The sequence below is a fragment of the Physella acuta genome, unplaced genomic scaffold (assembly GCF_028476545.2).
Source record: "Physella acuta isolate Inbredline_101_S28 unplaced genomic scaffold, ASM2847654v3 ptg000168l, whole genome shotgun sequence".
Lineage (NCBI taxonomy): Eukaryota > Metazoa > Mollusca > Gastropoda > Physidae > Physella > Physella acuta.
Window position 1 is genome coordinate 290200 of NW_026731687.1, and position 24688 is coordinate 314887.

The 24688-nt window shown below is 44.7% G+C and overlaps 1 protein-coding gene across 1 annotated transcript; it reads right to left on the reverse strand.

Annotated features, from left to right (window-relative positions):
• Positions 1–5822: 5822 nt before the first annotated feature.
• Positions 5823–24277, reverse strand: LOC131936121 (uncharacterized). Its single transcript, XM_059293018.1, has 10 exons — positions 24124–24277; positions 23055–23305; positions 21351–21532; positions 19156–21080; positions 17554–17653; positions 16116–16282; positions 8867–8926; positions 8491–8625; positions 6525–6660; positions 5823–6171 (listed from the first exon to the last, which is right to left on the reverse strand). Exons 1-9 carry the CDS (start codon positions 24225–24227, stop codon positions 6525–6527), a joined length of 3060 nt encoding a protein of 1019 aa, XP_059149001.1. The 5' UTR covers positions 24228–24277; the 3' UTR covers positions 5823–6171.
• Positions 24278–24688: the final 411 nt, after the last annotated feature.

Consider the following 24688-nt stretch of genomic DNA (forward strand, 5'->3'; position numbering starts at 1 on the left):
GTTGATTACACAATGGATTGATTACACAATGGGTTAATTACACAATGGCTTGATTACACAATTAGTTGATTACACAATGGCTTGATTAATTACACAATGGGATGATTACACAATGGGTTGATTACACAATGGCTTGATTAATTACACAATGGGTTGATTACACAATGGGTTGATTACACAATGGGTTGATTACATAATGGGTTGATTACACAATGGGTTGATTACACAATGGGTTGATTACACAATGGGTTGATTACACAATGGGTTAATTACACAATGGGTTGATTAATTACACAATGGGTTGATTACACAATGGGTTGATTACACATTGGGTTGATTACACAATGGGTTGATTACACAATGTGTTGGTAACACAATGGGTTGATTACATAATGGGTTGATTACACAATGGGTTGATTAATTACACAATGGGTTGATTACACAATGGGTTGATTACACAATGGGTTGATTAATTACACAATGGGTTGATTACACAATGGGTTGGTTACACAATGGGTTGGTTACACAATGGGTTGATTACACAATGGGTTGATTACACAATGGGTTGATTACATAATGAGTTGATTACACAATGTGTTGATTAATTACACAATGGGTTGATTACACAATGGATTGATTACACAATGGGTTGATTACATAATGAGTTGATTACACAATGGGTTGATTACACAATGGGTTGATTACACAATGGGTTGATTACACAATGGGTTGATTACACAATGGGTTGATTACACAATGGGTTGATTGATTACACAATGGGTTGATTACACAATGGGTTGATTACATAATGGGTTGGTTACACAATGGGTTGATTACATAATGGGTTGGTTACACAATGGGTTGGTTACACAATGGGTTGATTACACAATGGGTTGATTACACAATGGGTTGATTACATAATGAGTTGATTACACAATGGGTTGATTACACAATGGGTTGATTACACAATGGGTTCATTACACAATGGGTTGATTAATTACACAATGGGTTGATTACACAATGGATTGATTACACAATGGGTTTATTACACAATGGGTTGATTACACAATGGGTTGATTACACAATGGGTTGGTTACACAATGGGTTGATTACACAATGGGTTGATTACACAATGGGTTGATTACACAATGGGTTGATTACACAATGTGTTGATTACACAATGGGTTGATTACACAATGGGTTTATTACACAATGGGTTGATTAATTACACAATGGGTTGATTACACAATGGGTTGATAACACAATGGGTTGATTAATTACACAATGGGTTGATTAATTACACAATGGGTTGATTACACAATGGGTTGATTACACAATGGGTTGATTACACAATGGGTTGATTACACAATGGGTTGATTAATTACACAATGGGTTGATTATACAATGGGTTGATTACACAATGGGTTGATTACACAATGGGTTGATTACACAATGGGTTGATTACACAATGGGTTGGTTACACAATGGGTTGATTAATTACACAATGGGTTGATTACACAATGGGTTGATTACACAATGGGTTGATTACACAATGGGTTGATTACACAATGGGTTGATTACACAATGGGTTGATTACACAATGGGTTGATTAATTACACAATGGGTTGATTACACAATGGGTTGATTACATAATGGGTTGGTTACACAATTGGTTGGTTACACAATGGGTTGATTACACAATGGGTTGATTACACAATGGGTTGATTACACAATGGGTTGATTAATTACACAATGGGTTGATTACACAATGGGTTGATTACACAATGGGTTGATTAATTACACAATGGGTTGATTACACAATGGGTTGATTACACAATGGGTTGATTACACAATGGGTTGATAACATAATGAGTTGATTACACAATGGGTTGATTAATTACACAATGGGTTGATTACACAATGGGTTGATTACACAATGGGTTGATTACACAATGGGTTGATTACACAATGGGTTGATTACACAATGGGTTGATTACACAATGGGTTGATTACACAATGGGTTGATTACACAATGGGTTGATTACACAATGGGTTTATTACACAATGGGTTTATTACACAATGGGTTGATTAATTACACAATGGGTTGATTACACAATGGGTTGATAACACAATGGGTTGATTAATTACACAATGCGTTGGTTAATTACACAATGGGTTGATTACACAATGGGTTGATTACACAATGGGTTGATTACACAATGGGTTGATTACACAATGGGTTGATTAATTACACAATGGGTTGATTACACAATGGGTTGATTACACAATGGGTTGATTACACAATGGGTTGACTACACAATGGGTTGGTTACACAATGGGTTGATTAATTACACAATGGGTTGATTACACAATGGGTTGATTACACAATGGGTTGATTACACAATGGGTTGATTACACAATGGGTTGATTACACAATGGGTTGATTAATTACACAATGGGTTGATTACACAATGGGTTGATTACATAATGGGTTGGTTACACAATGGGTTGGTTACACAATGGGTTGATTACACAATGGGTTGATTACACAATGGGTTGATTACACAATGGGTTGATTAATTACACAATGGGTTGATTACACAATGGGTTGATTACACAATGGGTTGATTAATTACACAATGGGTTGATTACACAATGGGTTGATTACACAATGGGTTGATTACACAATGGGTTGATTACATAATGAGTTTATTACACAATGGGTTTATTACACAATGGGTTGATTAATTACACAATGGGTTGATTACACAATGGGTTGGTTACACAATGGGTTGATTACACAATGGGTTGATTACACAATGGGTTGATTACACAATGGGTTGATTAATTACACAATGGATTGATTAATTACACAATGGATTGATTGTAGAATGGGTTGATTACACAATGGGTTGATTACATAATGGGTTAATTACATAATGGGTTGATTACACAATGGGTTGATTACACAATGGGTTGCTTACACAATGGATTGATTGTAGAATGGGTTGATTACACAATGGGTTGATTACACAATGGGTTGATTACACAATGGGTTGATTACACAATGGGTTGATTAATTACACAATGGATTGATTAATTACACAATGGATTGATTGTAGAATGGGTTGATTACACAATGGGTTGATTACATAATGGGTTAATTACATAATGGGTTGATTACACAATGGGTTGATTACACAATGGGTTGCTTACACAATGGATTGATTGTAGAATGGGTTGATTACACAATGGGTTGATTACACAATGGGTTGATTACACAATGGGTTGATTACATAATGGGTTAATTACATAATGGGTTGATTACACAATGGGTTGATTACACAATGGGTTGCTTACACAATGGATTGATTGTAGAATGGGTTGATTACACAATGGGTTGATTACACAATGGGTTGATTGTAGAATGGGTTGATTACACAATGTGTTGATTACACAATGGGTTGATTACACAATGGGTTGGTTACACAATGGGTTGATTACACAATGGGTTGATTAATTACACAATGGATTGATTGTAGAATGGGTTGATTACACAATGGGTTGATTACATAATGGGTTGATTACACAATGGGTTGATTACACAATGGGTTGATTACACAATGGGTTGATTACACAATGGGTTGATTACATAATGGGTGAATTACATAATGGGTTGATTACACAATGGGTTGATTACACAATGGGTTGCTTACACAATGGATTGATTGTAGAATGGGTTGATTACACAATGGCTTGATTAATTACACAATGGGTTGATTACACAATGGGTTGATTACACAATGGGTTGATTACACAATGGATTGATTACACAATGGGTTAATTACACAATGGCTTGATTACACAATTAGTTGATTACACAATGGCTTGATTAATTACACAATGGGTTGATTACACAATGGGTTAATTACACAATGGCTTGATTACACAATTAGTTGATTACACAATGGCTTGATTAATTACACAATGGGATGATTACACAATGGGTTGATTACACAATGGTGTGATTACACAATGGATTGATTACACAATGGGTTAATTACACAATGGCTTGATTACACAATTAGTTGATTACACAATGGCTTGATTAATTACACAATGGGATGATTACACAATGGGTTGATTACACAATGGCTTGATTAATTACACAATGGGATGATTACACAATGGGTTGATTACACAATGGGTTGATTACACATTGGGTTGATTACACAATGGGTTGATTACATAATGGGTTGATTACACAATGGCTTGATTACACAATGGGTTGATTACACATTGGGTTGATTACACAATGGGTTGATTACACAATGGGTTGGTTACACAATGGGTTGATTACATAATGGGTTGATTACACAATGGGTTGATTAATTACACAATGGGTTGATTACACAATGGGTTGATTACACAATGGGTTGATTAATTACACAATGGGTTGATTACACAATGGGTTGGTTACACAATGGGTTGGTTACACAATGGGTTGATTACACAATGGGTTGATTACACAATGGGTTGATTACACAATGGGTTGATTACATAATGAGTTGATTACACAATGTGTTGATTAATTACACAATGGGTTGATTACACAATGGGTTGATTACACAATGGGTTGATTACATAATGAGTTGATTACACAATGGGTTGATTACACAATGGGTTGATTACACAATGGGTTGATTACACAATGGGTTGATTACACAATGGGTTGATTACACAATGGGTTGATTAATTACACAATGGGTTGATTACACAATGGGTTGATTACATAATGGGTTGATTACACAATGGGTTGATTACACAATGGGTTGATTACACAATTGGTTGATTACACAATGGGTTGATTACACAATGGGTTGATTAATTACACAATGGGATGATTACACAATGGGTTGATAACACAATGGGTTGATTGTAGAATGGGTTGATTACACGATGGGTTGATTACACAATGGGTTGATTACACAATGGGTTGATTACATAATGGGTTAATTACATAATGGGTTGATTACACAATGGGTTGATTACACAATGGGTTGCTTACACAATGGGTTGATTACACAATGTGTTGATTACACAATGGATTGATTACACAATGGGTTGATTAATTACACAATGGGTTGATTAATTACACAATGGGTTGATTACACAATGGGTTGATTACACAATGGGTTGATTACACAATGGGTTGATTACACAATGGGTTGATTAATTACATAATGGGTTGATTACACAATGGGTTGATTACACAATTAGTTGATTACACAATGGATTGATCACCCAAAAGCACCTCTTTGACAACTGGCATATTTTGTCTGCGATATTATCGATTAGACCAGGGGTCTGCAAACTACGGCCCGCGGGCCGGATGCGGCCCGCGAGGTCCTTTCATCCGGCCCGCGGAGATCTTTTTGTCCACTGAAAAAACGTTTGCTGGTGATGGCTGAGGAACTTTGCCCAGAAAAATCAAAGACATGCCTGGAAGAAACTGGCCCCCGAACTGAAATTTGATAGCTAATGCGGCCCTCGGACTGAAAAGTTTGGAGACCCCTGGATTAGACCATGGTACATATTTATGAAAGAAATGTCAGCTTATTTATTACAGCAAAAGATAGTCCCACAATGTTGTGTGTTAGAGAAATAAGCCCCACTAAATAAATCTAAACCAACAAGTGAATATTTTAAAAGTTTTTTTTTATTAAAACATAAATTCATATGTAAAGAGTAGAAAATATATACATTCTATTTTTTTTATAAAAACATAAATTTACATTTCAAAATTCTAAGATAGGCCTTTTTTTCTAAAGTAATTGAGATAATAATTTATAACAATGTCATAAACATACAAAACTTGACCGGCTATGTGAAACAACGTTGCCCACATACAGGCCCACATACACGTATGTTAGTGGGGTTGTAGTGGAGAATATGGTACGGATACAATTTACATTCCATATGGTGTCTATAGAGTTGTATGCAGTATGATGCGCATCATTTGGATTTCAGTGGTGAATCTATATTTATCAGGTCACGTGATTAAGGCTAACAACAACAAAGCCATTGTGTTTACGTTTGGCGCACAGCTCACAGTTTTTGCTGAATTGATATTTTTGTTCGTTGGGCTTTTTAAAAAGTTGGATTTCGAACTGTGTAACAAAAGAATTTTCTTCTAAATGTACATAACTAAATACAAAGGGGAACACAATATTCTTAATATATGCTCCTTTATGATAATATTATATAAACATATTAAATTGTAAAGGCTTTCGAGAATCCAGAAATACTTAGATATCAAATTTCGTCAAACAAACACACATACCAACTGGGTTTTTCGGATTCAGGAAGATGTAAAACATGTCTCACATCCACATCCACAAACCCAACCCCCCACCACACACACACACTCCTCACATCCCCAAACATCACATCCACAAACCCACAATCCCCCCCCCCCCCCCACACACACACACACTACCACGTCCTCACGTCGCCAACTTACCTATTCAAATTTCTTGAGACGGGCCGCTATGGACGATTGGACGTTACCTAACCTTGAAGCGACCTTGATCCAGAACGGAGCCGTTGGGATCTCCAGCAGATCCTCGGCCCTCAAGGTCATCGGGACGTCATCCACCCTGGGGAGTGGACCCACAGACTTAACAACTGGCCGTCTACACCAAGGACTGGTCTGGTCCCTATACGCACCAGGCTCTGTTTTATATTGGACGCCACGAGCTGCTCGTTGTTGGTTTGACACTGTTGGTTTGGTGCTGTTGGTTTGGTGCTGTTGGTTTACGTTGGTTTGGTGCTGTTGGTTTGGTGCTGTTGGTTTGGTGCTGTGGGTTTTGGGCTGTTGGTTTTCGTTGGTTTAGTGCTGTTGGTTTGGTGCTGTTGGTTTGGTGCTGTTGGTTTGGGGCTGTTGGTTTGGGGCTGTTGGTTTTGGTGCTGTTGGTTTGATGCTGTTGGTTTAGTGCTGTTGATTTGATGCTGTTGGTTTGGTGCTGTTGGTTTGGGGCTGTTGGTTTTCGTTGGTTTGGGGCTGTTGGTTTTGGTGCTGTTGGTTTGGTGCTGTTGGTTTGGTGCTGTTGGTTTGGTGATGTTGGTTTGGTGCTGTTGGTTTGGTGCTGTTGGTTTGGTGCTGTTGGTTTGATGCTGTTGGTTTGATGCTGTTGGTTTGGGGCTGTTAGTTTGGTGCTGTTGGTTTGGTGCTGTTGGTTTGATGCTGTTGGTTTGATGCTGTTGGTTTGGGGCTGTTGGTTTGGGGCTGTTGGTTTGGGGGCTGTTGGTTTGGTGCTGTTGGTTTGGTGCTGTTGGTTTGTTGCTGTTGGTTTGGTGCTGTTGGTTTGGTGATGTTGGTTTGGTGATGTTGGTTTGGTGCTGTTGGTTTGGTGCTGTTGGTTTGGTGCTGTTGGTTTGGTGCTGTTGGTTTGATGCTGTTGGTTTGATGCTGTTGGTTTGGGGCTGTTAGTTTGGTGCTGTTGGTTTGGTGCTGTTGGTTTGATGCTGTTGGTTTGATGCTGTTGGTTTGGGGCTGTTGGTTTGGGGCTGTTGGTTTGGTGCTGTTGGTTTGATGCTGTTGGTTTGATGCTGTTGGTTTGGGGTGTTGGTTTGGGGCTGTTGGTTTGGGGCTGTTGGTTTGGTGCTGTTGGTTTGGTGCTGTTGGTTTTCGTTGGTTTGGGGCTGTTGGTTTGGGGCTGTTGGTTTTGTGCTGTTGGTTTGGGGGCTGTTGGTTTGGTGCTGTTGGTTTGGTGCTGTTGGTTTGGTGCTGTTGGTTTGGTGCTGTTGGTTTGGTGCTGTTGGTTTGGTGTTGTTGGTTTTTGTTGGTTTGGTGCTGTTGGTTTGGTGTTGTTGGTTTTCGTTGGTTTGGTGCTGTTGGTTTGGTGCTGTTGGTTTGGTGTTGTTGGTTTTCGTTGGTTTGGTGCTGTTGGTTTGGTGCTGTTGGTTTTCGTTGGTTTGGTGCTGTTGGTTTGGTGCTGTTAGTTTGGTGCTGTTGGTTTGGTGCTGTTGGTTTGGGGCTGTTGGTTTGGTGTTGTTGGTTTGGGGGCTGTTGGTTTGGTGCTGTTGGTTTGGGGGCTGTTGGTTTAGTGTTGTTGGTTTGGTGCTGTTGGTTTGGTGCTTCCCCATTGGTTACATACAAACTGTTTAGGCTAGAGCCTTACGCTTCATTACATACATAGCTGGAGACCTTTACATCATTACATAGTAATCACTGGTTTAGCCGGAGACTTCTATACACAGTTTGGTTTGAATTGTAATTAACTGTAATTTTTTTTATTAGTAATCTAAGAAGAGCAACCCACTTCCTAAATGTCATCTCTAGCAACAAAACGTCTAAATGTCAACTTTAACCAACCGTCTAAATGTCATCTCTAACAACAAACCGTCTAAATGTCATCTCTAACAACCAACCTTTTAAATGTCATATATAACAACTCACCTACCAAATGTCATCTCTAAAAACTCACCTTCTAAATGTCAACTCCCTGTAGTCGATATGTGCTTGTTTTTTCTCAGTGAAGAGAGTTTCTAGTGTATCGAAGTAGTCCACGAGCAGGCTGTACATCTTTGTGTACAAGCGAGAGTAGTACATCTTTTGAAACCTGCAATGTACACATCACAATCTATAAGTGGGAGTCACGGTGTGATCTAAGGTTAAATTACCAGGTTAAGCTTATAGTGTAAACTACCAGGTTGGGCCTATGGATGAACCCACCTCGTGAGCCTATGGTTAAACCTACCTGGTTGAGCCTTTGGTTAAACCTACCTGGTTGAGCCTATGGTTAAACCTACCTGGTTGAGCCTATGGTTAAACCTACCTCGTGAGCCTATAATAAAACCTACCTGGTGTACCCTAGGGTAGTTCTAGGACTTCCTTCTTGACACTGACTTGTCAGAACTCGCCTGAAATTGACAAGTCAACCATCATAATGTGGGTCAGAAATAAATAAAGACAACAGTGCCCGAACGAGAGACAACAGTGCCCACATAACTAGAGAGACAACAGTGCCCACATTACTAGAGAGACAACAGTGCCCACATGACTAGAGAGACAACAGTGCCCACATGAGAGACAACAGTGCCCACATGAGAGACAACAGTGCCCACATGACTAGAGAGACAACAGTGCCCACACGACTAGAGAGACAACAGTGCCCACATGAGAGACTAGAGAGACAACAGTGCCCACACGACTAGAGAGACAACAGTGCCCACATGAGAGACTAGAGAGACAACAGTGCCCACACGACTAGAGAGACAACAGTGCCCACATGAGAGACAACAGTGCCCACATGACTAGAGAGACAACAGTGCCCACATGACTAGAGAGACAACAGTGCCCACATGACTAGAGAGACAACAGTGCCCACATGACTAGAGAGACAACAGTGCCCACATAACTAGAGAGACAACAGTGCCCACATGACTAGAGAGACAACAGTGCCCACACGACTAGAGAGACAACAGTGCCCACATGAGAGACAACAGTGCCCACACGACTAGAGAGACAACAGTGCCCACATGAGAGACTAGAGAGACAACAGTGCCCACATGAGAGACAACAGTGCCCACACGACTAGAGAGACAACAGTGCCCACATGAGAGACAACAGTGCCCACACGACTAGAGAGACAACAGTGCCCACATGACTAGAGAGACAACAGTGCCCACATGACTAGAGAGACAACAGTGCCCACACGACTAGAGAGACAACAGTGCCCACATGAGAGACAACAGTGCCCACACGACTAGAGAGACAACAGTGCCCACATGAGAGACTAGAGAGACAACAGTGCCCACACGACTAGAGAGACAACAGTGCCCACATGACTAGAGAGACAACAGTGCCCACACGACTAGAGAGACAACAGTGCCCACATAACTAGAGAGACAACAGTGCCCACATGACTAGAGAGACAACAGTGCCCACATTACTAGAGAGACAACAGTGCCCACATGACTAGAGAGACAACAGTGCCCACACGACTAGAGAGACAACAGTGCTCATATGACTAGAGAGACAACAGTGCCCACATGAGAGACAACAGTGCCCATATGACTAGAGAGACAACAGTGCCCACATGAGAGACAACAGTGCCCACATGAGAGACAACAGTGCCCACATGAGAGACTAGAGAGACAACAGTGCCCACACGACTAGAGAGACAACAGTGCCCACATGAGAGACAACAGTGCCCACATGAGAGACTAGAGAGACAACAGTGCCCACACGACTAGAGAGACAACAGTGCCCACATGAGAGACAACAGTGCCCACATGAGAGACTAGAGAGACAACAGTGCCCACACGACTAGAGAGACAACAGTGCCCATATGACTAGAGAGACAACAGTGCCCACACGACTAGAGAGACAACAGTGCCTACATGACTAGAGAGACAACAGTGCCCACATGACTAGAGAGACAACAGTGCCCACATGAGAGACTAGAGAGACAACAGTGCCCACATGAGAGACAACAGTGCCCACATGAGAGACAACAGTGCCCACATGACTAGAGAGACAACAGTGCCCACATGAGAGACTAGAGAGACAACAGTGCCCACATGACTAGAGAGACAACAGTACCCATATGACTAGAGAGACAACAGTGCCCATATGACTAGAGAGACAACAGTGCCCACATGAGAGACTAGAGAGACAACAGTGCCCACATGCCTAGAGAGACAACAGTGCCCACATGAGAGACAACAGTGCCCACACGACTAGAGAGACAACAGTGCCCATATGACTAGAGAGACAACAGTGCCCACATGAGAGACAACAGTGCCCACACGACTAGAGAGACAACAGTGCCCACATGAGAGACAACAGTGGCCACATAAGAGACTAGAGAGACAACAGTGCCCACATGACTAGAGAGACAACAGTGCCCACACGACTAGAGAGACAACAGTGCCCACATGAGAGACAACAGTGCCCACATGACTAGAGAGACAACAGTGCCCACATGACTAGAGAGACAACAGTGCCCACACGACTAGAGAGACAACAGTGCCCACATGACTAGAGAGACAACAGTGCCCACACGACTAGAGAGACAACAGTGCCCACATGAGAGACAACAGTGGCCACATAAGAGACTAGAGAGACAACAGTGCCCACACGACTAGAGAGACAACAGTGCCCATATGACTAGAGAGACAACAGTGCCCACATGACTAGAGAGACAACAGTGCCCACATGACTAGAGAGACAACAGTGCCCACATGAGAGACAACAGTGCCCACATGAGAGACACCAGTGCCCACACGACTAGAGAGACAACAGTGCCCACATGACTAGAGAGACAACAGTGCCCACACGACTAGAGAGACAACAGTGCCCACATGAGAGACTAGAGAGACAACAGTGCCCACATGACTAGAGAGACAACAGTGCCCACATGACTAGAGAGACAACAGTGCCCACATGACTAGAGAGACAACAGTGCCCACATGACTAGAGAGACAACAGTGCCCACATGACTAGAGAGACAACAGTGGCCGCATGACTAGAGAGACAACAGTGCCCACATGACTAGAGAGACACCAGTTCCCACATGAGAGACTAGAGAGACAACAGTGCCCACATGACTAGAGAGACAACAGTGCCCACATGACTAGAGAGACAACAGTGCCCACATGACTAGAGAGACAACAGTGCCCACATGACTAGAGAGACAACAGTGCCCACATGACTAGAGAGACAACAGTGCCCACATGACTAGAGAGACAACAGTGCCCACACGACTAGAGAGACAACAGTGCCCACATGAGAGACTAGAGAGACAACAGTGCCCACATGACTAGAGAGACAACAGTGCCCACATGACTAGAGAGACAACAGTGCCCACATGACTAGAGAGACAACAGTGCCCACATGAGAGACAACAGTGCCCACATGACTAGAGAGACAACAGTGTCCACATGACTAGAGAGACAACAGTGCCCACACGAATAGAGAGACAACAGTGCCCACATGACTAGAGAGACAACAGTGCCCACACGACTAGAGAGACAACAGTGCCCACATGAGAGACAACAGTGGCCACATAAGAGACTAGAGAGACAACAGTGCCCACATGACTAGAGAGACAACAGTGCCCATATGACTAGAGAGACAACAGTGCCCACATGAGAGACAACAGTGCCCACATGACTAGAGAGACAACAGTGCCCACATGACTAGAGAGACAACAGTGCCCACATGAGAGACAACAGTGCCCACATGAGAGACAACAGTGCCCACACGACTAGAGAGACAACAGTGCCCACATGAGAGACAACAGTGCCCACATGAGAGACTAGAGAGACAACAGTGCCCACATGACTAGAGAGACAACAGTGCCCACATGAGAGACTAGAGAGACAACAGTGCCCAGATGAGAGACAACAGTGCCCACATGACTAGAGAGACAACAGTGCCCACATGAGAGACTAGAGAGACAACAGTGCCCACATGAGAGACAACAGTGCCCACATGAGAGACAACAGTGCCCACATGACTAGAGAGACAACAGTGCCCACATGACTAGAGAGACAACAGTGCCCACATGACTAGAGAGACAACAGTGCCCACATGACTAGAGAGACAACAGTGCCCACATAACTAGAGAGACAACAGTGCCCACATGACTAGAGAGACAACAGTGCCCACACGACTAGAGAGACAACAGTGCCCACATGAGAGACAACAGTGCCCACACGACTAGAGAGACAACAGTGCCCACATGAGAGACTAGAGAGACAACAGTGCCCACATGAGAGACAACAGTGCCCACACGACTAGAGAGACAACAGTGCCCACATGAGAGACAACAGTGCCCACACGACTAGAGAGACAACAGTGCCCACATGACTAGAGAGACAACAGTGCCCACATGACTAGAGAGACAACAGTGCCCACACGACTAGAGAGACAACAGTGCCCACATGAGAGACAACAGTGCCCACACGACTAGAGAGACAACAGTGCCCACATGAGAGACTAGAGAGACAACAGTGCCCACACGACTAGAGAGACAACAGTGCCCACATGACTAGAGAGACAACAGTGCCCACACGACTAGAGAGACAACAGTGCCCACATAACTAGAGAGACAACAGTGCCCACATGACTAGAGAGACAACAGTGCCCACATTACTAGAGAGACAACAGTGCCCACATGACTAGAGAGACAACAGTGCCCACACGACTAGAGAGACAACAGTGCTCATATGACTAGAGAGACAACAGTGCCCACATGAGAGACAACAGTGCCCATATGACTAGAGAGACAACAGTGCCCACATGAGAGACAACAGTGCCCACATGAGAGACAACAGTGCCCACATGAGAGACTAGAGAGACAACAGTGCCCACACGACTAGAGAGACAACAGTGCCCACATGAGAGACAACAGTGCCCACATGAGAGACTAGAGAGACAACAGTGCCCACACGACTAGAGAGACAACAGTGCCCACATGAGAGACAACAGTGCCCACATGAGAGACTAGAGAGACAACAGTGCCCACACGACTAGAGAGACAACAGTGCCCATATGACTAGAGAGACAACAGTGCCCACACGACTAGAGAGACAACAGTGCCTACATGACTAGAGAGACAACAGTGCCCACATGACTAGAGAGACAACAGTGCCCACATGAGAGACTAGAGAGACAACAGTGCCCACATGAGAGACAACAGTGCCCACATGAGAGACAACAGTGCCCACATGACTAGAGAGACAACAGTGCCCACATGAGAGACTAGAGAGACAACAGTGCCCACATGACTAGAGAGACAACAGTGCCCATATGACTAGAGAGACAACAGTGCCCATATGACTAGAGAGACAACAGTGCCCACATGAGAGACTAGAGAGACAACAGTGCCCACATGCCTAGAGAGACAACAGTGCCCACATGAGAGACAACAGTGCCCACACGACTAGAGAGACAACAGTGCCCATATGACTAGAGAGACAACAGTGCCCACATGAGAGACAACAGTGCCCACACGACTAGAGAGACAACAGTGCCCACATGAGAGACAACAGTGGCCACATAAGAGACTAGAGAGACAACAGTGCCCACATGACTAGAGAGACAACAGTGCCCACACGACTAGAGAGACAACAGTGCCCACATGAGAGACAACAGTGCCCACATGACTAGAGAGACAACAGTGCCCACATGACTAGAGAGACAACAGTGCCCACACGACTAGAGAGACAACAGTGCCCACATGACTAGAGAGACAACAGTGCCCACACGACTAGAGAGACAACAGTGCCCACATGAGAGACAACAGTGGCCACATAAGAGACTAGAGAGACAACAGTGCCCACACGACTAGAGAGACAACAGTGCCCATATGACTAGAGAGACAACAGTGCCCACATGACTAGAGAGACAATAGTGCCCACATGACTAGAGAGACAACAGTGCCCACATGAGAGACAACAGTGCCCACATGAGAGACACCAGTGCCCACACGACTAGAGAGACAACAGTGCCCACATAACTAGAGAGACAACAGTGCCCACATGAGAGACAACAGTGCCCACATGAGAGACTATAGAGACAACAGTGCACACATGACTAGAGAGACAACAGTGCCCACATGACTAGAGAGACAACAGTGCCCACATGACTAGAGAGACAACAGTGCCCACATGACTAGAGAGACAACAGTGCCCACATGACTAGAGAGACAACAGTGGCCGCATGACTAGAGAGACAACAGTGCCCACATGACTAGAGAGACACCAGTTCCCACATGAGAGACTATAGAGACAACAGTGCCCACATGACTAGAGAGACAACAGTGCCCACATGACTAGAGAGACAACAGTGCCCACATGACTAGAGAGACAACAGTGCCCACATGACTAGAGAGACAACAGTGCCCACATGACTAGAGAGACAACAGTGCCCACATGACTAGAGAGACAACAGTGCCCACACGACTAGAGAGACAACAGTGCCCACATGAGAGACTAGAGAGACAACAGTGCCCACATGACTAGAGAGACAACAGTGCCCACATGACTAGAGAGACAACAGTGCCCACATGACTAGAGAGACAACAGTGCCCACATGAGAGACAACAGTGCCCACATGACTAGAGAGACAACAGTGTCCACATGACTAGAGAGACAACAGTGCCCACACGACTAGAGAGACAACAGTGCCCACATGACTAGAGAGACAACAGTGCCCACACGACTAGAGAGACAACAGTGCCCACATGAGAGACAACAGTGGCCACATAAGAGACTAGAGAGACAACAGTGCCCACATGACTAGAGAGACAACAGTGCCCATATGACTAGAGAGACAACAGTGCCCACATGAGAGACAACAGTGCCCACATGACTAGAGAGACAACAGTGCCCACATGACTAGAGAGACAACAGTGCCCACATGAGAGACAACAGTGCCCACATGAGAGACAACAGTGCCCACACGACTAGAGAGACAACAGTGCCCACATGAGAGACAACAGTGCCCACATGAGAGACTAGAGAGACAACAGTGCCCACATGACTAGAGAGACAACAGTGCCCACATGAGAGACTAGAGAGACAACAGTGCCCAGATGAGAGACAACAGTGCCCACATGACTAGAGAGACAACAGTGCCCACATGAGAGACTAGAGAGACAACAGTGCCCACATGAGAGACAACAGTGCCCACATGAGAGACACCAGTGCCCACACGACTAGAGAGACACCAGTGCCCACATAACTAGAGAGACAACAGTGCCCACATGAGAGACAACAGTGCCCACATGAGAGACTAGAGAGACAACAGTGCCCACATGACTAGAGAGACAACAGTGCCCACATGAGAGACTAGAGAGACAACAGTGCCCAGATGAGAGACTAGAGAGACAACAGTGCCCACATGAGCGACTAGAGAGACAACAGTGCACACATGACTAGAGAGACAACAGTGCCCACATGACTAGAGAGACAACAGTGCCCACATGACTAGAGAGACAACAGTGCCCACATGACTAGAGAGACAACAGTGCCCACATGACTAGAGAGACAACAGTGCCCACATGACTAGAGAGACAACAGTGCCCACATATAGGCCTACCAATTTTGTCTATTATCAGACTTCTCTTTAGATTTGCGATACAATTTGGCCCCGAATTGTGCCACTGTCCATATGACGTTACTGTCAGATATAATCGCCATTGACTTTTTGTGCGTTAAGTTGTCGGGAAAAGCATCTGCGTGTGTTTCTCCTAGGCAACATTGCTCCTACAACGATTAAGAAACCAACTGTCAAACTCAATATTTCTTCCCTGTGGTTGGGCAGATCTGACATTAAATGCTAATGTCAACATAATGACCTGTCTGTGATGTATCGGCCTTCATGCACACCATGATGACCCACCTGTAATGTATCGGCCTTCAAACCATAATGACCCACCTTTAATGTATCGGCCTTCATGCACACCATGACGACACACCTGTAATGTATCGGCCTTCAAACCATGATGACCTACCTGTAATGTATCGGCCTTCATGCACACCATGATGACCCACCTGTAATGTATCGGCCTTCAAACCATAATGACCCACCTGTAATGTATCGGCCTTCATGCACACCATGACGACACACCTGTAATGTATCGGCCTTCAAACCATGATGACCTACCTGTAATGTATCGGCCTTCATGCACACCATGATGACACACCTGTAATGTATCGGCCCTAAAACATGATGACCCACCTGTAATGTATCGGCCTTCACGTACACCATGATGACCCACATGTAATGTATCGACCTTCACACCATGATGACCCACCTGTAATGTATGGGCCTTCATGCACACCATGATGACCCATCTGTAATGTATCGGCCTTCATGCACACCATGATGACCCACCTGTAATGTATCGACCTTCACACCATGATGACCCACCTGTAATGTATCGGCCTACATGCACACCATGATGACCCACCTGTAATGTATCGGCCTACATGCACACCATGATGACCCACCTGTAATGTATCGACCTTCACACCATGATGACCCACCTGTAATGTATCGGCCTACATGCACACCATGATGACCCACCTGTAATGTATAGACCTTCACACCATGATGACCCACCTGTAATGTATCGGCCTACATGCACACCATGATGACCCACCTGTAATGTATCGACCTTCACACCATGATGACCCACCTGTAATGTATCGGCCTACATGCACACCATGATGACCCACCTGTAATGTATAGACCTTTAAAACATGATGACCCACCTGTAATGTATCGGCCTTCACGCACACCATAATGACTCACCTGTAATGTATTGGCCTTTATGCACAACGTGATGACCCACCTGTAATGTATCGGCCTTCACACCATGATGACCCACCTGTAATGTATCGACCTTCACACCATGATGACCCACCTGTAATGTATCGACCTTCACACCATGATGACCCACCTGTAATGTATCGACCTTCACACCATGATGACCCACCTGTAATGTATCGACCTTTAAAACATGATGACCCACCTGTAATTTGACATCAAAGTCCGAGAACGAGTCCAACAGTGTACACATCAGAGTTCGACTGACCATCAGTTTCCAGTTGATGGATATAGGTTCATCTTTCCTGCCGACATCAAGGTCAAGGTCAAAACATAAGATTAGCTCATTTCAAGGGTATGACAAAGTTTTGACATAGGACAAGAGTAAATTTGAACCAATCAGGTGATGAATACAATATCAACCTATAATAGCGTCAGCAACATGAAAAGGAAGACCCGATGGTTAGGTCATCTGGAAAAATAGTCACATCACAGAATGTTGTGTATAACCTAAAACCTATAGAGATCTGAAGATGTGGATGTGTGGCAATGTGGATGTGTGGAAATGTGGAGATGACCTAAGCAGCTTCCAACAATAAGCCAGCAGACAAAGCCTATGTGCCAGACGGTTGGCTGTAGAGACACCGTGATGGCTGTGGACAACCCACTTTCAACCAGTGCGTAACAGATGAACCTGGACCTCCCTGAACATTTATTTGAACATGAGAAACTTGCCAGCCTGGACCTACCTGAACATTTATTTGAACATGAGAAACTTGCCAGTCTGGACCTACCTGAACATTTATTTGAACTTAAGAAACTTGCCAGTCTGGACCTACCTGAACATTTATTTGAACTTAAGAAACTCGCCAGTCTGGACCTACCTGAACATTTATTTGAACTTAAGAAACTTGCCAGTCTGGACCTACCTAAACATGGTTTGAGAAACTTGCCAGTCTGGACCTCCCTGAACATTTATTTGAACATGAGAGACTTGCCAGTCTGGACCTACCTGAACATGGTTTGAGAAACTTGCAGTCTGGACCTACCTGAACATGGTTTGAGAAACTTGCCAGTCTGGACCTACCTGAACATGGTTTGAGAAACTTGCCAGTCTGGACCTACCTGAACATGGTTTGAGAAACTTGCAGTCTGGACCTACCTGAACATGGTTTGAGAAACTTGCCAGTCCGGACCTACCTGAACATGGTTTGAGAAACTTGCCAGTCTGGACCTACCTGAACATGGTTTGAGAAACTTGCCAGTCTGGACCTACCTGAACATGGTTTGAGAAACTTGCCAGTCTGGACCTACCTGAACATGGTTTGAGAAACTTGCAGTCTGGACCTACCTGAACATGGTTTGAGGAACTTGCCAGTCTAGACCTACCTGAACATGGTTTGAGAAACTTGCCAGTCTGGACCTACCTGAACATGGTTTGAGAAACTTGCAGTCTGGACCTACCTGAACATGGTTTGAGAAACTTGCAGTCTGGACCTCCCTGAACATGGTTTGAGAAACTTGCAGTCTGGACCTACCTGAACATGGTTTGAGAAACTTGCCAGTCTGGACCTACCTGAACATGGTTTGAGAAACTTGCAGTCTGGACCTCCCTGAACATGGTTTGAGAAACTTGCAGTCTGGACCTACCTGAACATGGTTTGAGAAACTTGCAGTCTGGACCTCCCTGAACATGGTTTGAGAAACTTGCAGTCTGGACCTCCCTGAACATTTATTTGAACATGAGAAACTTGCCAGTCTGGACCTACCTGAACATGGTTTGAGAAACTTGCCAGTCTGGACCTACCTGAACATCAAGCTTGAGACCTCATTAGAGAGGGCATTAAATATAAGATCCTGCTCCGTGGTGCTGATGATCCCGATCAAAATTTCCTCCCTCAGCGCGTCCACTGTGAAATCCGTGTTCACCAAATTCATGGGCGCTCGGGCGAAAACTTTCCGGTGTATTTTCGGCTGGGGTTTCTCCTCCGTTTCCGGCACGTCGAGGAATTTACTAGCGTGCATACTGGCGCGGCGCTGGTCGACGCCTGATGAGATGCTGGAGCTCTCCTTGCGTGGAATGATGCTGGCCTTTTTGTCCGGCTTCTCGCTGACCGTCGTGCCGGTCACGGAGATGTCCTCGGGCGAGTGAGGCGGGCTCTCTAGCGGCAAGACTTTCAAGCTCTTCTGGTCGGGGTCGATTTTCTTGTACAGGAGGAGGAGGGGAGTCTCCGACGGCAGAGACCGTCGCCATAGATGGCTGCCGCCGGGGGAAGAATCGGATTGAGAATTTCTGCCACTACTTCTTTCTTTGTAACTGATGGAATCCTCCGCTTGTTCTGGTTTAAAGTCGGACTCCGCAACACTGCCCGTGTCGTGTAAAGACTCGTAATCGCTTTCAAAGTAATCGGACGACATACCGTAGTCGGACACGTTATCCCCCTTGCCGTCCATGGACTGGACGATTTCTAGAATTTTCGACAGTCGGTACACGGCGGCGGTGTTGTAGTGCAGGCCAGGGTTGAGGAGGTGGAACAAATCTTTGCCTTTGTAGCACAAGAGAAACCTCGTGTCCTTCAGCGGGCCTTCCTTCAGCGGCAGGTGTTGGATCAGGTTGTCCACGATCTGCTTGACTATGGTCGGAGCTTCTCGAACCTTCACCGCCTCTTCTATCTTGATCTTGGCCAGAACGTACGGGTCGTAGTGCCGTGTGTAGCCGGACAGCCGGAGGATGATTTTCCCGCCGTTTTCTAGAACCGGGTTTGTAACCAGCCGCCAGTCCTCGTAGTAGAATCCTTTGTTGAAGGCCTTGTACATGAACGGGATTCGAAACTTCTCGTCGGGTAGGATGACCCCGCCCCAGCAGTCGAAAATAAACCTGCCGACCTCGTGGTCTTTCTCCATGTTAAACGACTCCTTCCGTTCCTCTCTGAACCAGTTGAAGTAGATGGCGGTGGTGCCGATGTTGGTCATGGATATAGAACCCACGGCCTTCATGCCGAACTCAGCCGAGCAGCCCACCTCCACCATAATGCTCTGGTTCCTGCGGTTCTTGTCTTTAGACCATGCCAGCACAGTCTCACCGAACTGCAGGGCGACCCTCGATGACCTTTGATCATCATCGTCGCTGGAATCAGTCTCCAGTGATTGGTTGGACATTTTAAACGACCTTGACCGACCAGCCCACGGACTTAAGGGAGTTAGTCTGTCAATGTCGTAGTCCCTACCACGTGACATTTCATCGTAGTTATACATCTGCCCGTATTTGTTCTTAAAGAAACTTTTGACTGTTGTCCCCACGATCCCCAGGACCGGTACCTCGGGGACAAACTGCCCGGCATCGTTTAGAACCACGGGTCCCACTGCTGTCTGAACGTGTGATCGCTTCAACTGAACCGTGTCCTTGGATTCCGTTTTGCCTTTTGATTTTGCTATTTCAGTGACATCCGGGCAGCCAACCCACTCTGGTTTGACGTCATATCCTCTCTCCCGTCTGGTGAGTGAGACTGTGATACCGTCCTTCTGGTACTTGAGATATTTGGAGCACTCGAAGAACGCGCTATCTGGGAAAACTTCCGGGGTATAGGTCCTCTCCAGCTCGATCACATTCCTCTCCTCCCCCTGGGGGTGGCTCTTGACCAGTAGCTGCTTCCTGCGGACAAGCAGTTTGTGCCGCTCTTTGCCTGTTTTCTTCATGATGTAATCTTCCATTTCTAACTGCGCGGCTTTAAACTGCAATAACATTTTTAATCGAAACTGTTTTTATTTTTAAAATTGTACACACGACTTAATCAAAGCTTTTAAGTTAATTTCTATTTTTTTTGTTTCTTCAGCTCCACAATTACATTTAACTAAATAGTTGTTTTTTTTTCTTTAAAGACGTTTTTTTTTACTTACTACTTGAATTAACCAACTATTATAAAAAATAAAATTCGATCCAGGATTGGTACTTTAGACAATCCATTTTGTGATGCGTGTTAAAAAATCCAACTCTTTGCTAACCTTTTTGAAATTCTGGAGTCGTCGCTGTTCGTCTTTTAAACTTTTCTTTAGCATGAGTTTATAGTGGGGCTCCACTGTTTTCTTACGCTTCAAGATCTCCATAGGCGGCGCCTTAAAGTCACTGATGTCTCTAAGGCTCAGGGTATCGGGGCAGATCATGCTATCTGGAATATTCTTAGGATCTGGGGAATAAAGCAACCAGTTTTAAATGCGTGAATGAATGAAGGAAATGTCTAGAGTATTTTACTTAAATAATAATCATTTTAAAAGTTTTTAAAAACCCACGTTTTCTGATTGAACTAAAAAGTAGAAAATAAATGCTATACATCACGATAACGCAAGCGATCACTCTACTATAAGCGATGAAAAACGTGGGGTGCCGAAGTAAAAGTTATATTACTATTGATTAGATAATACTATTGACTTTTATTAGGGAGCTTGTAGAGAGTCAACAGTAATAGAAACTGTAAGAAAATCACGGCGCCCCACGTTTTTGATCGCTTATAGTAGAGTGATCGCTTGCATTATTGTGATGTATAGCATTTATTTTCTACTTTTTAGTTCAATCAGAAAACGTGTTTTTTTTTTAACTTTTTTAATGATTATTATTTTCTACTTTTTAGTCTTTGTCTGTTTGTTTGCATTAAAATCTTGCTATCGATTTTATCTTTTCACTATTTTTTGGGTAAACGAAGACAACTCGTAAAAAGACAACTCGTAAAAAACACGTTGTGTGAATACGTTACTGACTAGAACACATAGATTTGAACCCGTGTCAAGTGGGATAGCAATCGTGTGCCCAACCACTCGACCATATCGTCTCCCCCATACAGGCCACCAGTTGTTACGGTTGTTTGTACACAAATTACAGTTACTGGGTTATGTCCCTTTTTCCCCACGTTTTTACTACAACGAGCCGACCCGCGGCGTATCATACGCCGCTATTTAGTTGATTTATTTTCTACTTTCAGTAATTCATAATTTGTGAATTCGACAGTACCAATGCTGCCACTGAAAATATTTGCTTTAAAACACTAACCCCCCTCCTTTCCCCTAACCCCGACCCCCCCCCCCCCCCCGTAAAAGCAGCCTCCTCTTAGTTACCTCCTGTAAGTTTAAAGTCGGTTCAAACTTAATTATCTGCCCCTAATAGCCGTCACTAAACCTGGCTGTACGGTTTGTAAACATTAACGTGACCACAGCTCAGCAGCTCAGCAGACCATGTGGGGGTGGGGTAGGGTGGTAGTGATAGTGATAGAGATAGAGAGAAAGAGAGGGGACTGTAAGGAAGCGCTTGCAGCTTGTTTTCTAACGGCTCGCAGAGGAGATTTATATATATATAGATTATATAGCGGTCTAAAATGCTCAATAAAATATTTCCATGGATCAATTTAGTAATAATAACAATTGAATATTCTATTGTCATCCAAAACAAAGCTTCCCTGAAAATTTCAGCGCGCTAGCTAACTGGGAAGTGCCAGAAATTTCGATCGCAAGATTTGATTGGAAAGACAGAGACGAAAGCAAGTTAAAGAAAACGTGGTAAAAACTCTTGTTCTGATTACAACTGACAAATCAGCCGTGACCGTACAAATGTCAACTGACCAATCAGCAGCGACCGTACAACTGTCAACTGACCAATCAGCAGCGACCGTACAACTGTCAACTGACCAATCAGCAGCGACCATACAACTGTCAACTGACCAATCAGCAGTGAGCCTTGGGGTTTGAACACCTGGTAGCTGAGGTCGGAATCCGAGCTGGACGTCTTGACCAGTGACGTCATCTGCATCAGGATGTTCTTCTTGGCCTCTCCCTTGTCAGAGGCGCGGCCAATAGGTGGCAGAGGGACGGCCCGCTTCTTCAGTACGGCCACCGTTCTAGTGGTCTTCTGCACAATGGCCGGCAGGATCAGGTCTGTGTGGCTGTCCCGGGGCAGGTCGAAGTCCGTGTCTCTGGAATTGGAGGCGGTACCTTAGGGTGGGGGCACAGGCAATACCCTAGGGGGGGGGCAGGGAGAAGTCCGTGTCTCTGGAATTAGAGGCGGTACCTTTGGGTGGGGGGGGGGGGCACAGGCAATACCCTAGGGGGGGGGCAGGGAGTAGTCCGGGTCTCTGAAATTGGAGGCGGTACTTTAGGGCTGGTGGGGGGGAAGGCAAGGAGTAGTCCGTGGTTTAGGCAATATAGGCAATACCTTAGGGGGGGGAGGGTAGGCAGGGATTAGTCGTCTCTGGAATTAAAGGCGGTACCTTAGGGTGGGGGGCACAGGCAATACCCTAGGGGGGAGGGAGTAGTCCGGGTCTCTGGAATTAGAGGCGGTACCTTAGGTTGGGGGTGGGGGGAAGGCAAGGAGTAGTCCGTGGTTTTGGCAATATAGGCAATACCTTAGGGGGGAGGGTAGGCAGGGATTAGTCGTCTCTGGAAGCGGTAGGCCTACCATAGAAGGCGGTACTTTTGTATGCGTGACATTCAAATCAATTAAACATTGCTGTTTTTTGCGCTATTACAAACACACTCTCTGCATTTGATTGTCACAGAAATGTTTTAATCCATACGATTGCATTTTATAAATGTTACCGAAAAAGCCATCTTCCGACTTTCCCAAAAACGTTTTTATGAAGAATACAGTTAAATAAGTCTATTTTCTTAAATAGTAAAAAATAGTAATACAGCCCTGTTTTCTCTATCCTATATATATGGCGTCTCTTAGGGTCGGCGCCCGGGTTGCCACTCGACCCGACCTCCCCTAGCTACGCCTCTGTTCGCCACTGACCTGTTGTAGGCCGCCAAGGTCATGTTCCGTCTTCTGTCGAATGCCACCAAGGTCCTCTTCCGGTCCGGCATGGCGACAATGGTCATGTTTCGTCTTCTGTCCATCTTGAAGTTTTCTCACGTTCTCACTGTCTTGCTTCTGTACATTTATTTACCACTTCATCTAGATCTACTTCCGTTTGCCACTTGTTGGCCTACAAGTAAACGCTGTTAGTTATTTTTTCACGCGCACTTGGTGCGATGTTGACTGAAGCACCGAAACTTGGAGTATTTTGAAACCTGCACGCAAGTCTTTAGTTAGGCAATGTTCATACAGTAATGGCCGGCTCGGTCACGTGGTACAGGGGTTCACTCATCCCTGACAGGGTTTGGTTCATGGGTTCATCCAGCCTTGTGGGGTTTGTTGCAAGGGTTCATCAAGAACGTCCACAAAAGATCTGATCTTTAGAACCCACCCTGCTTGTCCACCCCCTCCCCTCATCATCTCATTAGTAAGTTCAAAAAATTGTAATTGTTCTCAACAAATTTACTTCTGATTTACACATTCTCTAGCATGTATTGTCTTC